The sequence below is a fragment of the Eptatretus burgeri genome, chromosome 2, assembly GCF_056783735.1.
Source record: "Eptatretus burgeri isolate ZD-2024b chromosome 2, Ebu_testis_v1, whole genome shotgun sequence".
NCBI lineage: Eukaryota > Metazoa > Chordata > Myxini > Myxiniformes > Myxinidae > Eptatretus > Eptatretus burgeri.
Window position 1 is genome coordinate 17399492 of NC_140962.1, and position 14565 is coordinate 17414056.

Below are 14565 nucleotides of genomic sequence, written 5' to 3' on the forward strand. Positions count from 1 at the left end.
AAGCACAAGATGATGCTTCAGTTGTACAACGGTTTGATGGTTTGGATAACCAGCTGATAACGCAAAAGGTGCAATGTGCAGTCCGACCTAAAATGGTGCAACGTAGACTTGACGCTCATGTTACAATGCTGTCACCATTCATCCAATTCCTTTCTCAGTAATAAGGAATTATATCTAAACCAAGATCAGTTCTTTAATGTAGGAAAGGCCTGACAACAATCAGTCAGTATCTGGATTTCCAACAAATATGAAATTTCTTCAAGCAATAATGCAACACAGATAAAGATAGATGGAGATAGATAGAGATAGGGATAAAGAGACAGAGAGATCGTTAGACATGATTAGAAACACTGAAGCGGGCATAGCGAAATGCCGAAGGCAATTTACAAAGCTTGTTTATGCCTGATATATCACAGAGATGAGCTGCAATTAATGGCTAATAGAATTTGGATGAAGTGATGATTTCACTACGAGATTGACACAAACTAATGTAACATCACACCGAACGCCTGCTTTTACCAGGCAGGAACCGACAACACCGCTTCATTAAACGCAACACACAAATTCGCCAAAATCTGATAAGTAGGCAAATAGTCATCGATTGTGCTGCACAGACTGCCGGATCAAACAGTGGAATGGAACTGGGAGTCACCGAATAGTTCAACCATCTAATCTACTGGCATCATATGCTGGTGATGCGGTTACAGGGAGCGACGTGAACTTCAGGAAATAATGCATCGATTGTTATACAAGTTTACAGATTCAAAATTCCCTCGACATTATCCCGTGAACATGTGAAATTTGACTTGCGCATTATCCTCCTCAATAAGATAGACCTGGTACGTTTTGGCTGTTTTCTTTTTAAATAAACTTTTCTTTTTTAGGAAAATATATGTCACTCGATCACACTGTACAACAAGCTGGCCTCAAATTTGGTAAAACAGGGCCCATTCGGACTCTGGCTTCGTCTCCTTGTTGTTTGTTTGTTTGTTTGTTTGTTTTCTCCCAGATAGAACAATTCACAGTAAAGCTATTTACAAAGGCAAAGAAGCATACACCGATTAAAAAAACAAGCAAAGTAGTAAAATTCAAGACAGCCCTAAGAGCAGATGCAAAGCAAATACAACCAGCCTTGTTATACATCGTTAGACATGTACTAACTACACTGTAGATAAAAAATAACATAATTTTTTTCTTCATAAAAGCAAGTTACAATTGTTGGGGGTAGAAGAGGGAGGGGGGAGGAAAAAGGTGACACGAGGGAGATGGGGAGTGGGGGGAGGGGGGTGAGGAAAAAAAAATATCGCTCATTTACATTGTTCTCCATCTGACTAATACATTAATAAGACCTCAACCGTGTGTAAAAGGTTCGGACATGAAAAGAACAAGGCCATCTCAAACGACCTGGGATTTTGATGAAATGCTAACGACAATGATGTCGGCTGTACATTAGAGTGTGACGACGGCAACAATTGCTGACCAAATTATGTGCCTACACATCCATCAATATAAAACTGCCATCCCGAGTATAAATCACGAGTATGCAAACGCATGCATGTCTAATTACTTGTGATAGATTTTGCTTGAGACGTGGTCCGAGTACAATAAGATTATGTGCTGTGCCTCGTTCTACCTTCATTTAAACCGTCAGCAAAATGCTGACACAAAACCACTTTGTACAACCTCCTGAAATGTTTGTCATCACAACTGTTGCGATTTGAAATGTTCGTCAAATGAAAACCTACACAATAGGTAAAAAAAAAAAAGTCTGGTTCAGTTCTCTTGTTGACACTTGCAATAAGTAGGTAATAAACCGTTCAGGAGGCTGGAGAGGAATCCAGAGCAGCATCAGGAATGGGAAGAAAAGTGAGGGAACTTGGCCATGAGCCCTGGAGTAGCCACCTACCCACCAGGCGGGATTCCTCGCCGAAGGTCTGTGAGTGAACGGCCTCAAGACAGCGAATTAACTGCAAAGGCTAGTCGGGTCAGGTCAACTTATCCGATGAAGGTAAGATGTAGCAGGACATGGGCAGATTGTGGAACAAAATAATTGGAGGTTGAGAATAGGTAGTGGGGGGAGGCAAAGAAGTGGAGGGAAAAACAGGTGAGACCGTTTATCTCAGCGTTTGCGACGGCAGGTCCTCTTGTGCTCTGCATGCCAATGTTCTTGCTGGCACTTTGTGGAGCAATATGAGGTGTTCCAGCAGCAGTGGTACATTGCCTCCTCCTCACAGTTGTAGCACTGGTAAAGGATAGCACATCGGTATTATCGTGACATGGTAAACACCGTTGAGAAATAAAAGGTATTGCATCAGTTGAGAGATGGGGTAAATAAGATGCAGTTGTGATGAGACTTACCCACTGCTTTTTCTTGGTTTGAGAAATCATCTGCTTGTGTTGAGCAGCTAATTTTTTGATCTCCTCCAAAAACTCCTCTTTGCATTTCTCCTTGATATGCCGACTCTTCCTGTCTGTCTCGGCCTGAATGCTGCTCACTGCTTGTCTCTTCTCTTCCTCCAACTCCCCACGAAGCTGGAAGCAACAGGTACAAGTTAAATACAGTACTGCAACAGCTGCAAATATGCAGAGAGCCAAGATTGTACTATGCACGGTGACTAAAGTGGTGACTGCATACACAGTGCCTTCAGAAAGTATTCACACCCCTTGACCTTTTCACATTTTGTTGTGTTGCAGCCTGAATTGAAAATGGATCAAATTGAGATTGTTTTTTTTTGTCAACTGTCTGCACAAAAGAACTCGTAATGACAAAGTGAAAACATGTTTTTGGAAATCTTTACAAATTTCTTGAAAATGAAATGCAGGAATATCTAATTTGCACAACTATTCAGCCCCCTGGGTCAATACTTTGTAGAAGCGCCTTCGGCAGCGATTTCAGCTTCAAGTCTTCTTGGGTACATCTGTATCAGCTTTTCAGAGATGGATTTGGGGATTTTCTCCCATTCTTCCTTGCAGATTTGCTCTGAAGTTGGATGGGGAGCGCCGGTTCTGTTCTGTTGTTGCGTCTGGCTGCTTGGCTGCCGGGGTAGCTATCATTTCTTGGAAGCGTGGCTGTGCTGCTGATGCTGTGCCCCTCTACCAGTACATTGGTACTCATTTCGCTGATCACGGAAGGATGACAGGTTGAGACAACCCCACCTGGTGTTAATTCAGCAGCCATCGGGGCTTGAACTCAGGATCCTAGGATCTTAAGCCAGCCGCCCGAGCCGCTAAGCCAACGCCAGGCTTGTTCGGAGTGTTGGTGCACAGCAATCTTAGAGTGTTTCCACAGATTCTCAATGGGATTCAAGTCTGGGCTTTGGCTGGGCCATCCAAGCACTTTCACCTTCTTGTTATAAAGCCATTCCACTGTTGCTTTGGCTGTATGGTTGGGGTCATTGTCCTGTTAGAACGTAAATCTTTGCCAGTCTAAGGTCTTTTGCACTCTAAGCAGGTTCTCCTCAAGGATTTGCCAGTATTTGGGTTCATTCATTGTTCCCTCTGTTGTTAGAAGTCTCCCAGTCCCTACTGCTGAAAAGCATTCCCATAGCATGATTCTGCTACCATCATGCTTCACGTTGGAGATGGTGTTAGATGTGTGATGAGCTGTGTTTGATTTCCGCCAGACGTAGCGCTTTGCATTCAGGTGAAATAGTTCAATTTTCATCTCATCAGACCACCAAATCTTTTTCCTCATGATCTCAGTCTTTCACGTGTCTTTTTGCAAACTCCAGACATGCAGTCATGTGCCTTTTTCTCAGGAGTGGCTTCATTTTGGCCACTCTCCCATAAAGCCTAGATTTGTGAAGTGCTCCAGAGACTGATCTTTCTCTCATGTTCTCCAATCTCAGCCAAGGAACTCTGTAATTCTGTCAGAATGGTCATTGGGTTCTTGCTCACCCTCCTCACTAAGGTCCTTCTTGTCCGGTTCATCAGTTTGGTCGGATGGTCAGCTCTAGGAAGAGTCTGGGGAGTTCCATATCCTTTTCATTTCCTAATGATGGAGCTCACTGTGCTCTTGGGAACGTTCAACACTCAAGAAATTGTTTTATACCCTTCCCCATATCTATGCCTCCTCACAGTTCTATCTCGGAGTCCTATGAACACTTCCTTGGAATTCATGGTAGAGTTTCTGCTCTGACATGTACTGTCATCTGTGGGACCTTACATAGAACGGTGTGTTTCTTTCTAAATCGTGCCCAATCAATTTAATTAGTCATAGGTTAACTCCAATCAAGGTGTGGAGACTTCTCAAGAATGATCAAAGGAAATTGGATGTACCTGAGCTCAATTTGGAGTGTCAGCAAAAAGTTGAATACTTATTGATGCAAGACATTTTCATGTTTCATCTTTAATATATTTGCAAAAGTTTCTAAATACACGTTTTCACTTTGTCATTATGAGGTATGATGTATAGATCGGTGATAAGATTTTAAAAATTGAATCCTTTTTAAATTCAGGCTGTAACACAACAAAATGTGAAAAAGTCAAGGGGTGTGAATACTTTCTGAAGGCACTGTAAATATAAATTTGTTGATCTACAAACCACATCGGTAAAGCACAATCTGACCTTCTCGGTGGCCTCGTGTACCATGCATTCAGCCTCACGGCGTCTCTCCGAAGCCATCCGCTCCTTAAACTCTCCAAACACCTTTGCATACTTGTCATGACAAGCCCCCTGGCATGGCAGTTCACCACCTGTCTGAGTGCCACGATGAACCGGCCTCCCACCAGCAGACCAGTTGCCAACCGCTCGACGAGTCTGAGTGCCAACCGATACCCGCTCAAGTGCTGGAACCGGAGAGCAACTGGGTGGGACCTCTTGGCTTGAACTGACTGCCTCTACCTCCAGATCATCTCTCCGAACCTGTGTAACGTTGCTGATGGTCCTTTTAAACTGGGTAGAATAAAAAGAAAAAGAAAAAAAACAGTTATTGTAGAGCCAGTGATTTTACGCGATCACGAAAAACATGAATTCACGTAATTGGTGACTTGAAATGGAAAACTTAATCTGACAAAAAAAAAACAGAATGCAGTCAGTTACAAATTTCTTTTCAAACATTAGGTCCAATTACAAATAAACTATTCACGATACATTGTCTTATTTTGTGTGTGATTAACCGCAGACACCCTTTAAATACACAAAGAATACCCTCTATAGTCTATACGAAGGAGCGCGAGTACATCCAATGCTTCTGCTCGCGAAAATCACAGCTGCTTTGAATGAATTTCGCTGTGCATCTCAATTTCGATTTCTGGCATTAAATACAGAATAAAATTCCATCTAATAATCTCTGGGGAGCCCAATCAAAGTGAAATTATATTTAAAATTAAACCCCACTTCGTTGAAAATATGTTCGCCAGCGAAAACAAAAATGTCCGTCATCACAAATGATCGCGGGTGGAAAAACAAACAAAAAAAAAAACACACACACATGCAACTTTTAAGAAAATATATTTTTCATCTTGAAAACTTGTCAAAATACATATGAGATTGTCAACAATAATCAAAAACATCAAAAACTAGAGAGTTCATGGAACACCCAACCCCATAGATGATTTAATTGAAATAAAATAAAGGTTTTCTCAAAAAATTCCAGAAGTTCATCACCGCTGATGGTTTTCTACACCACCTTACTTAATATGTCCAAGTACTGCAAAACTGGAGGTTTTTGGAAATGGTAAGAAGGCGATTTGTGTTCTAAGTGTTCAAGTATATCATTCAATGTAAATAAAATAAAGATTGCAATGGTTGTATCAAAAAAATATATTAATTCCGGAAGTTTATCGCCATTGCGACAGTGACTGACACCACCTCATTGAACACGTTACATATGCTTTCCCAACGGAGTCCCTCAAGGTTCAGTCCCTTTCCCCCCACACTCTTGAATCTGTTCATGCACGACATTCCACAACCACCTGAGAACATAAAAATAGCCTCACATGCGGACGATATAACCGTTAACTGTGCATATAGCAACATCAACACTGCCACGGTGCAACTTCAACCCTTCCTCAGCATCCTAAAACCTGATAACAACAGACTGAAAGCAGCCCCCTCAAAATCAATAGTCACCCTTTCAACAAATTACACCAAGGAGCATAGCGCTTCATCACAAAGCACACTGAACAACATCCCTATCCCACACTCACACCAAACAAAAATACTCGGCATCATTCATAACACATCCATGTCATTCTCAGATCACATAACAAACATTACAAAAAACTAGGACGACAACCTTCGACATCACAACATTGCCAGTATGCCTCTGCCCACATTATTACATCATTAATACATACTTGTCCCGTTTGATTTAAAATATGAAATAATTGTGTTTGCCAGACCATGCATCCAATCAGATTAAACATATACTCCACATGTCTACTAAATCATAACTGACGTTTCACATCGATTGATGAAGCGGTTCAAGATATATATATATATATATATATATATATTTTTAAATTTCGTTCAAACCAATATGGCTACCAGACAGCATGACCAATTAATTATTTGTGAACACGCTGGTATCACCAAGGCTTGGGGAAGATGCAAGCTTGGGACTTCCGGTTCCGGTTTTGAGCGGCAAGAGGTCTCCTTCGGGGCTCCCTGCTGACATTCTCAAAGTTAAGTTCCGGTTGTTATTTGTCCCGTTTTAACTGTTTAATTTTCTCACCTACATGTTAATGTGTGTTCCTAGTTCGGTTTTGTTTCAAAAATCGTGCTATTTTGTGAGTATTTATGTCGACATTCTCACCTGGTGTTTGAGGCCTAGTCCTAGGCTTGAGGCCTACCAGTTCCACTTGGTGTTCGATCGTTTTTTTTTTTTTTGTTTGTTTGTTTTTTCTCCCCATTACCTTCAATTTCTATCCTCCCCATTACCTTCAATTTTCATCCTCCCCACTTTCCAAACATCCCCCATTCTCCCAACTAATCTCTTTCTTATCTCAAAAAAAAAAAAAAAAAAAAAAAAAAAAAACCCAACAACAACAACAACAACCTTCTCCCGATTCTGCTACTTCTTCCTCTTAACTTCCTCCTCGTCTTCCTCGATTTCTTTTTTTTTTTTACACTTCCATGACCTAATCTGTTGAACTCTCTCATACATTAATATTAACAACAAAAACGATCTTATAATGCTTCATCTTCCTCTCTCACACATGTGGTACTCTTTACTGTTTCACAATGCACTACTCTTCTGCTATTTTAACAGACTGCTCTCATTTCGACCTCTCCTTCATTCCTTGCCTAAAAAAATCCAACTATTACAGCGCTTCTTCTCTCCATGCTCTGAATTCGCCTTCATTGCATCCATCAAGAATTGTGTTAAATCGCATCTCTGACCTAAAACTTTTAAAAACCACAGTTTGCCATGGATGCTCGCTTTCCATCAACCATTCTTTTTTCCAACTTCAGTGCCAACTCACCCCCCTCACCCCTCACTCTCATTCTCAAAAGCAACCATCCCACTCTTCTCCCTCCAAGCCTCCCTCTCACCTCTTTCAAAAATTCCCCCTCACCTTTCTCCCACCTTTCATCCCCCTCACTCTTCCTTCTCTAAGTGGCCCCCCCTCTCATCCACCATACTGCCTCCCTCCACTGCCCTCTCACCTCCATCTCTTCACTCCACCTTCTCAAATCCTCAACTGCCATCTTCCTTGTCTCTTGTCCCCCCTCTCTCACAGCACCACAGAGCCTTTTCTCCTCCTCATTCGGCCCCCTCCCCTCGCTAATTTGCAATACCCACACTCCTTCAGCAACCCTCCTTACCTCCCCCCTCGTCCCTCGTCCGACCCTCCCCGCCCCCTCCACCTCCTGCACCAAAAGCCTCCTCCCCTACCTCTTCATTAAAAGTGTGGACCTCAAATATCCGGGGCCTTCGCTCAAACCTTTCAGATCTTTCCATGCAGGTTGCCACTGACAAACCAGACATTATCTGCCTAACAGAAACTTTCCTCTCCCAAGACGTGTCTGACTCCCAAGTATCTCTCCCTGGTTACTCCCTCTTACGGTATGACAGACCTGAGCCTCGTCCTGGTGGAGGTGTTGCTCTCTTCATCAAAGACTCTATTCCTCACTCTCCCTGCACTGCTCTCACTCCCCACACCCCAGGAATACCTCTGGCTTCGGCTTCCCCTCCACTCCCACCTCATGTTTATATGTGTACTGTACCATCCACCGAACAGTGATGACTCCATCTACACCTCACTCTCCGAAAACATGGACCATCTTCTATCTTCTCATCCAAACTCTCTCTTCCTCTTATGTGGCGACTTCAATTGTCATCACGCCAGTTGGCTAGGTGTGGGTACCTCTCTCACCTGCCATGGGACATCAGCAAAAGCTTTCTGTGACTCATTGGGACTGACTCAATCGGTCAACTTCCCGACCCGGATCTCAACCAATGGTACTCCATCTCTTCTGGATCTGATTTTGACAAATTTCCCTGACAATATCTGCTGCTCTTCCTTCGCTCCAATTGGTTCTTCTGACCACGTCCTTATTAAAGTGGACATCTCTCTGGCTGTTATCAGAGAACCACCTCACCGCCGTCGAGTCTGGCATTTCACTCAAGCCGACTGGCAGGGTCTCCGAGCAGCCATCAAACTTACAGACTGGTCTCCTATCACTACTTTCACAAACATCAACTCATCCTGGGAATTCTTTCAAAGAAACTTGCTCTCCCTCATGCACAGATTTATCCCCTCTCGTGTTCAGTTGTCTTACCCTTCCTCCCGCCCTTGGTTTACTGAAGCTTGTGGCGAGGCAGTTGTCCTGAAACAACTTGCCTTTGCCTCATGGAAAGCAAACCCAACTGAGGAGCAATCTCAGTTCTTTCCACAAAGCTCGGAACAAGTGTGTAGCTACCCTCAGGAGAGCCAGAAAACAACATCTTTCTCATCTCAAGTCTGAACTCTCAAACCTCTCTCCCTCCTCAAAATCCTGGTGGCGTTTAATCAAATCTGTTTCTGGTGTATGTTCCCCCTCCATCCCCTCCCTTACCTCAAATGGCCGCACTGCTGATTCCACACGTGATAAAGCTGAATGTCTAAACTCGGTGTTTGCAGCTAAATCTTGTGTCCCAAACCCATCACTATCTCTACCCACTTTACCCAGTCGCACCCAACTGTCCCTGGACTCTGTATCCTTTTCTCCTGACAAGGTGGAGAGCTTGCTTTCAAACCTCGAGTCAGATTCTGCAACCCCGGTCCAGACGGCATCAGCCCACGTGTCCTCAAAGCCTGCTCTTCTGCTCTTGCTCACCCTCTCTCTGTTCTATTCACCCTCTCATTTTCCCAAGGTCATCTGCCATCTGCTTGGAAATCTGCTAACATCACTGCCCTGCATAAAAAAGGTGCAAAAACAGATCCCTGTAACTATAGACCAATCAGCCTTCTCCCAATCATCAGCAAGGTTATGGAATCCATCATCGCTTCAGACATGAAATCCTTCCTCTTCTCCAATGGCTTGATTTCCAATCATCAATTTGGTTTTCAGACCAGGTCACTCTACCCTAGATATGCTGCTACTGCTCTCCCATCAATGGATGGAGGTCCTCAATGCCAGACAGGAAATCCGAGCCGTATCCCTGGACATATCACGTGCTTTTGACACAGTCTGGCACCCTGCCCTACTCACCAAACTCTCTGCCCATGGTATTCAAGGCCATCTCCACTCATGGCTCGCAGACTTCCTCTCCTGTCGCAGTCAACGTGTGCCCCTAAATGGAGTTCTTTCATCCCCTCTTCCTGTGCAGGCTGGAGTTCCTCAAGGTAGCGTTCTGGGCCCTGTTCTTTTTCTGGTTTTCATCAATGATCTCTCGGACTCTCTGGAAAATCCTCTATTTCTCTTTGCCGATGACTCAACCCTCTGCCGTACCATCTGTCATCCCTCAGCCCGGCAAGCAGCAGCTTCTTCGCTCACTGCAGATCTGGATAAAATCACAAACTGGTCCAACACGTGGAACATGTCTTTCAATCCAGACAAATCTCACACTCTCACTATGTCTCTTCGAAAGGACCGTTTACAAAACCCCCCATCCACTTTCTCAACAATCCTCTGGAAGAAGTCTTTTCTTTCAAGCTTCTGGGTCTCACTATCTGCCATGACCTTTCCTGGGAAAGTCACATTTCCAACCTTGCCTCAAAAGCCAGTCGCCGACTGGGAATCCTCCGTCGTGCAAAGTCCTTCCTCGGCCCTCTTGAGCTCCTGACCACTTACAAAGCTTTTGTCCGTAGCCTGATGGAGTACTGCTCTCCCCTCTGGGCTGGTGCTCCTGCCTCCCCACCTTTCTCGACTTCACGCTGTCGAAACCAGGGCTTTAAGATCATTGGCATCTCCCGCAATGAAGCTGAGTCTTTGGGCCTCTCACTCAATCACCGCAGGTTGGTCGGTGGTCTTTCTGTCTTCTACCGACTCCTCTCCAGCCTTGCCCCCCCTGCTCTCTCTGCGATTTGTCCCAACCACATTTCCACAGGGCGCTCAAGGTCCGCCAACAACCCCCTTCTGGTAAAACTACCAAAATCACGAATCACTGCTCATCTTCCTCTTTCATTCCTCTTTTTTCCCGCCTTTGGAATAAACTTCCTCACTCTATTCTTTCCCATTCTTCCCTTCAGGCTTTCAAAACAGCTGTTCACCACCACCTCTTATCTTCCCCCATCCAAATCCTCGATCTTTTCTACCCCCGATAATCCACCCAAGCCCACTTCCTTCAATTCTCCTGCTTTCCTTCCTGAAAGTCCCTTTAATGTCCATCTTCCCCTCGCCATGTTCCCCGTCCCATCCCCATCCCTCTCCCTTCCACAGTTCACCTGTGTCTGTTCCCCAATGTTTTGTCCCTTCCACTCCCGCCCCTCTTGTCTCATGCCTCCTTGCTGTGAGTTGTGTGTTAGCTCTCATACGAGCCTCGACCAAGGTATACAAAAAAAAAAAAAAAAAAAAAAAAAAAAAAAAAAAAAAAAAAGCGAAGTTTCCCCTTGATCTGTCAAGCCGCTCTGGAAAAGAAGATTTTAAAACGTTTATTCTTCAAAAACTCATAGCTGCCAAACCATGTGACCTATGGTGTCATATGTGGAGAAGTTTTTGTTCCTCATGGAAATCATACCTGTAATGTTTCGCCTCGATCTGTTCAGCCGTTACAGAGAAGAAGATTTTTGAAGGTTTTATGTGAAAAACAATATGGCTGCCGAACCACGTGAAGGATGAAGTCATAATTTTTTTTTTGCCAATTACAATTTCACAAAACATAGTTATCACAAAACATTCCATATGAGCAGTCGCATCTCTGGTGAAAATTTCGTGAAATTTCTTTGGTGAAAGCGAAAACCAGGCCGCCCCGCTTCTATACAACCCCGTTACGATCGGACACCTGACCCACGATTGTCCTCTTTATTAAATCAAATTCAGAATGGGTGGCCGATCACGTCTTTGGAGTTTCGCGTTGATCGGACAAGGTTTTTTTTGTCCAACATGGTTGCGAGACCACGAACATGTGACCAATGATGTTGAAATTTTCAATAAATATTCCCCATGCCGAGTCGATCATATTAAAAATATATGATTTCTCTGAAACTGCTTAGCCTTGTGATGGGAGACTTTGCAGTGATGATCCACTACTGTTGCTGCAAATATTATATTTAACAATGACCTCATCAGTCACATGATGTGGCAGCCACGTTGGTTTTAAGGAAATAATTAAACAATTACTTCTCTGAAACCATTTAACCTATCAATATTATACTTTGCAGTTATGATTCACTGTGCTTGCCACATACATTTGACAAAAACGATGTCTTCAGTAACGTGGTATGGCAGCCACATTGGTTTCAAGGAAAATATTTTAAAATTATATTTCGGAAACCGCTATAGTGATCGATGTGAATCTTTGCAGTTGTGATCCGCTGTCCTTGCTCCATGTGATGCAACATGTTTCATAGTGATCTGTTAAGCGGTTTTGGAGAAAAAGGTTTTTTCATTTTCGATTTTCAAACTAACATGGCTGCCAAACCACATGACCTATGGCATTAAAAATTTGGACTCTGCCCAGAATTGGGAAGAGGATTATATGTGTGGTTTCGTTTTGATCAGATAAGATTCATTTTTCTATCCAATATGGCTGCCACACCACATGACCAACGACATCATCATTTCCACACTGTATGCAGCTATATTGTTCGATGGTAAATTTTGCTTCGATTGGATAAGCGGTTCCAGAGAAACCATTATTTAATATTTTTCTTCAATCCAATATAGCCGCCGAACCACGTGACATCAATTATTCCTTTTCACCCCAGTAACCCCAACTCACGGTGAACATGTCTGTGAAGTTTCCCCTTAATCTGTCAAGCCATTCTGGAGAATATTTTTGAAGGTTTTAGGGTAAATCCAAGGTGGCTGCCAGACCATGTGACCTATGACATCATAGTTACCAAATTTATTCAGCATGGCAAATCGATGATTTGGGTGCAGTTTCACTTCAATCTGTAAAGCAGTTCTGGAAAAGATTTTTTCTTTTTAAAATTTAAAACTAGAGGGTGAGCACTCGGGAGAGTGCAAAACCTCCGCCGCCAATACTGCTGGGTCACTCAAGTGAACCTTATATCTTATTCATTAAATATGATGTCAACAGTGCTGAGAGTTATAGTTCTTTTCTCCATTTTTTAGGGGGGGGGGGGGTTGGAAATCACTTAAAACATGTAAAAATGCCAAAAAAATAAAAATCGAAATTTTGTTGAAAAAAAGTTGCAAAAATTTTTTTTCTCTAACAATTTTTTTTGGGGGGGGGGGGGGGGTTGGAAATCACTTAAAACATGTAGAAATGCAAAAAAAATTTTTTTTTCTCTAACAATTTTTTTGGGGGGGTTGGAAATCACTTGAAATATGTAGATATGCAATAAAAAATTCTCTAAAAAAAATTTTTTTGGGGGGGGGTAACAATTTTTTTTGGGGGGGTTGGAAATCACTTAAAACATGTAGAAATGCAAAAAAAAAAAAATTTTCTCTTAATTTTTGGGGGGGGGGGGGGCGGGGACCAAGTCCAAAATTTAATGGCATGATCCTTGGACCATACCTAACCCCCCCCCCCCACCAAGTTTCGTCGAAATCCGTCGAGGGGTTTTTCCGTAATACTGTTCACAAACAAACAAACAAACAAACAGAAAGGGGTGAAAACAGCAACCTCCATCCATCTTCGAAGATGGCGGAGGTTAACAATATGGCTGCCAAACCACGTGATGGATAACATCATAATATTTTTTACTATGTCCACATCTTTCCCAAGATGAACCACATACATTTTCATACTTATGGGATGCAGTGTTCTTCGTGTAGAATTTTCACCGGGATAACACTTCACCGATGATGTCATCGTCAAATCACTCTTATTCCCCATGCAGTTGCCAGATGCCAAGTTTCAATTCTTTCCACAGTGTGGTTTAGGAGATACAGAGATCCAAAGTTTTCCTGTTTTTCCAACATGGCTGCCACCCCACATGACCGGTTGCAGAGAAAACAGAGAAAATGCGCATGGATGTATGTACGGCCGGACAACCCAAAAACATCATGCCACCTGAGACAGAAAAACATGCACATCCAGGCTGAACACACTTCAGGCACTCACAGGCACCAATTTCAGACACCACAAAGAAACATCACGAATAGAAAAACAGTACATTAGATCAGTCATTAACTATGCCAGCTCATCTTGGGCCTCCAGTCTATCAAACACCCTACATACCAAACATAACAAAGCCCTTCGCATCATCACAGGTTGCACATTAACACCACCCATCGAGCACCTACACACAGGTAAAAATGCTCAAAATGAAAGACCACTTGGACATGAGAGGTGCACAGTTAATTGCAACGGCAAGTGCCAACCCAAATCACCTTTGCCACGACATGTGCAACCACCCACAGGCCCCAAGACACATTCAAATTATACCACAAAGACACCACAGTGACATCCTTCAAAACATCCCCCAATGAACGGAAAAGACAAAGAAATACATCCACACCCACATAACCAGAAACGCAATCGACAAACAAGGCCCAAACAGTATCCTGGGCAGTAAACCCCCACCCATGCATGACACAGACCAACTACTCTTCAGGTCTGATCATGTTCACTCGCACGCCTCTGCTGTGGACACCACCCACAGCTTTTACACTACAAACACAAACTCGACGTCACCACTGACCACACCTGCAACCACTACCAGGCTGCCCCACACACAACAAAACACATCATGGAAGACTGTGCAGTCCTGGCTCCATTTAGACAAGAGCACATCATAGATGTGAGGGATCTCTGGGTCGCTCCTGGGAGATCGATCAGCTATCTCCGTGCTGTGGGACTGTTTGAGCAGAACAGAACAACAACACGTTACATTAGTTCTTCGTGCCTGTTGTTTGTGTCCTTTATGACATCCTTAAAAACAGCACGTTTCCTGTTTGGAATGATTTTCAATTTTGTTTGACTGCCAGACAGGCAGACAAAGTTTTAAAAAACCAAAAATAGAAAATAAAATCTCATTCTTCTCTGTGCGTGTGTGATCGGGATG

At 43.2% G+C, this 14565-nt stretch overlaps 1 protein-coding gene across 4 annotated transcripts in view; it reads right to left on the minus strand.

Annotated features, from left to right (window-relative positions):
• Positions 1 to 14565, minus strand: part of ZMYND11 (zinc finger MYND-type containing 11) — an 89257-nt gene that overhangs the window by 122 nt on the left and 74570 nt on the right. For all 4 annotated transcript variants that reach the window (XM_085864184.1, XM_085864169.1, XM_085864176.1 and 1 more), the window contains 3 exons: positions 4568 to 4894; positions 2359 to 2532; positions 1 to 2242 (listed from right to left, as the gene is read on the minus strand). The exon at positions 1 to 2242 is cut by the window's left edge and continues 122 nt beyond it. In XM_085864184.1, the coding sequence (XP_085720310.1) occupies positions 2120 to 2242; positions 2359 to 2532; positions 4568 to 4894 (624 nt within the window). In that variant the 3' untranslated portion in view covers positions 1 to 2119. The remainder of the gene's footprint in view (positions 2243 to 2358; positions 2533 to 4567; positions 4895 to 14565) is intronic.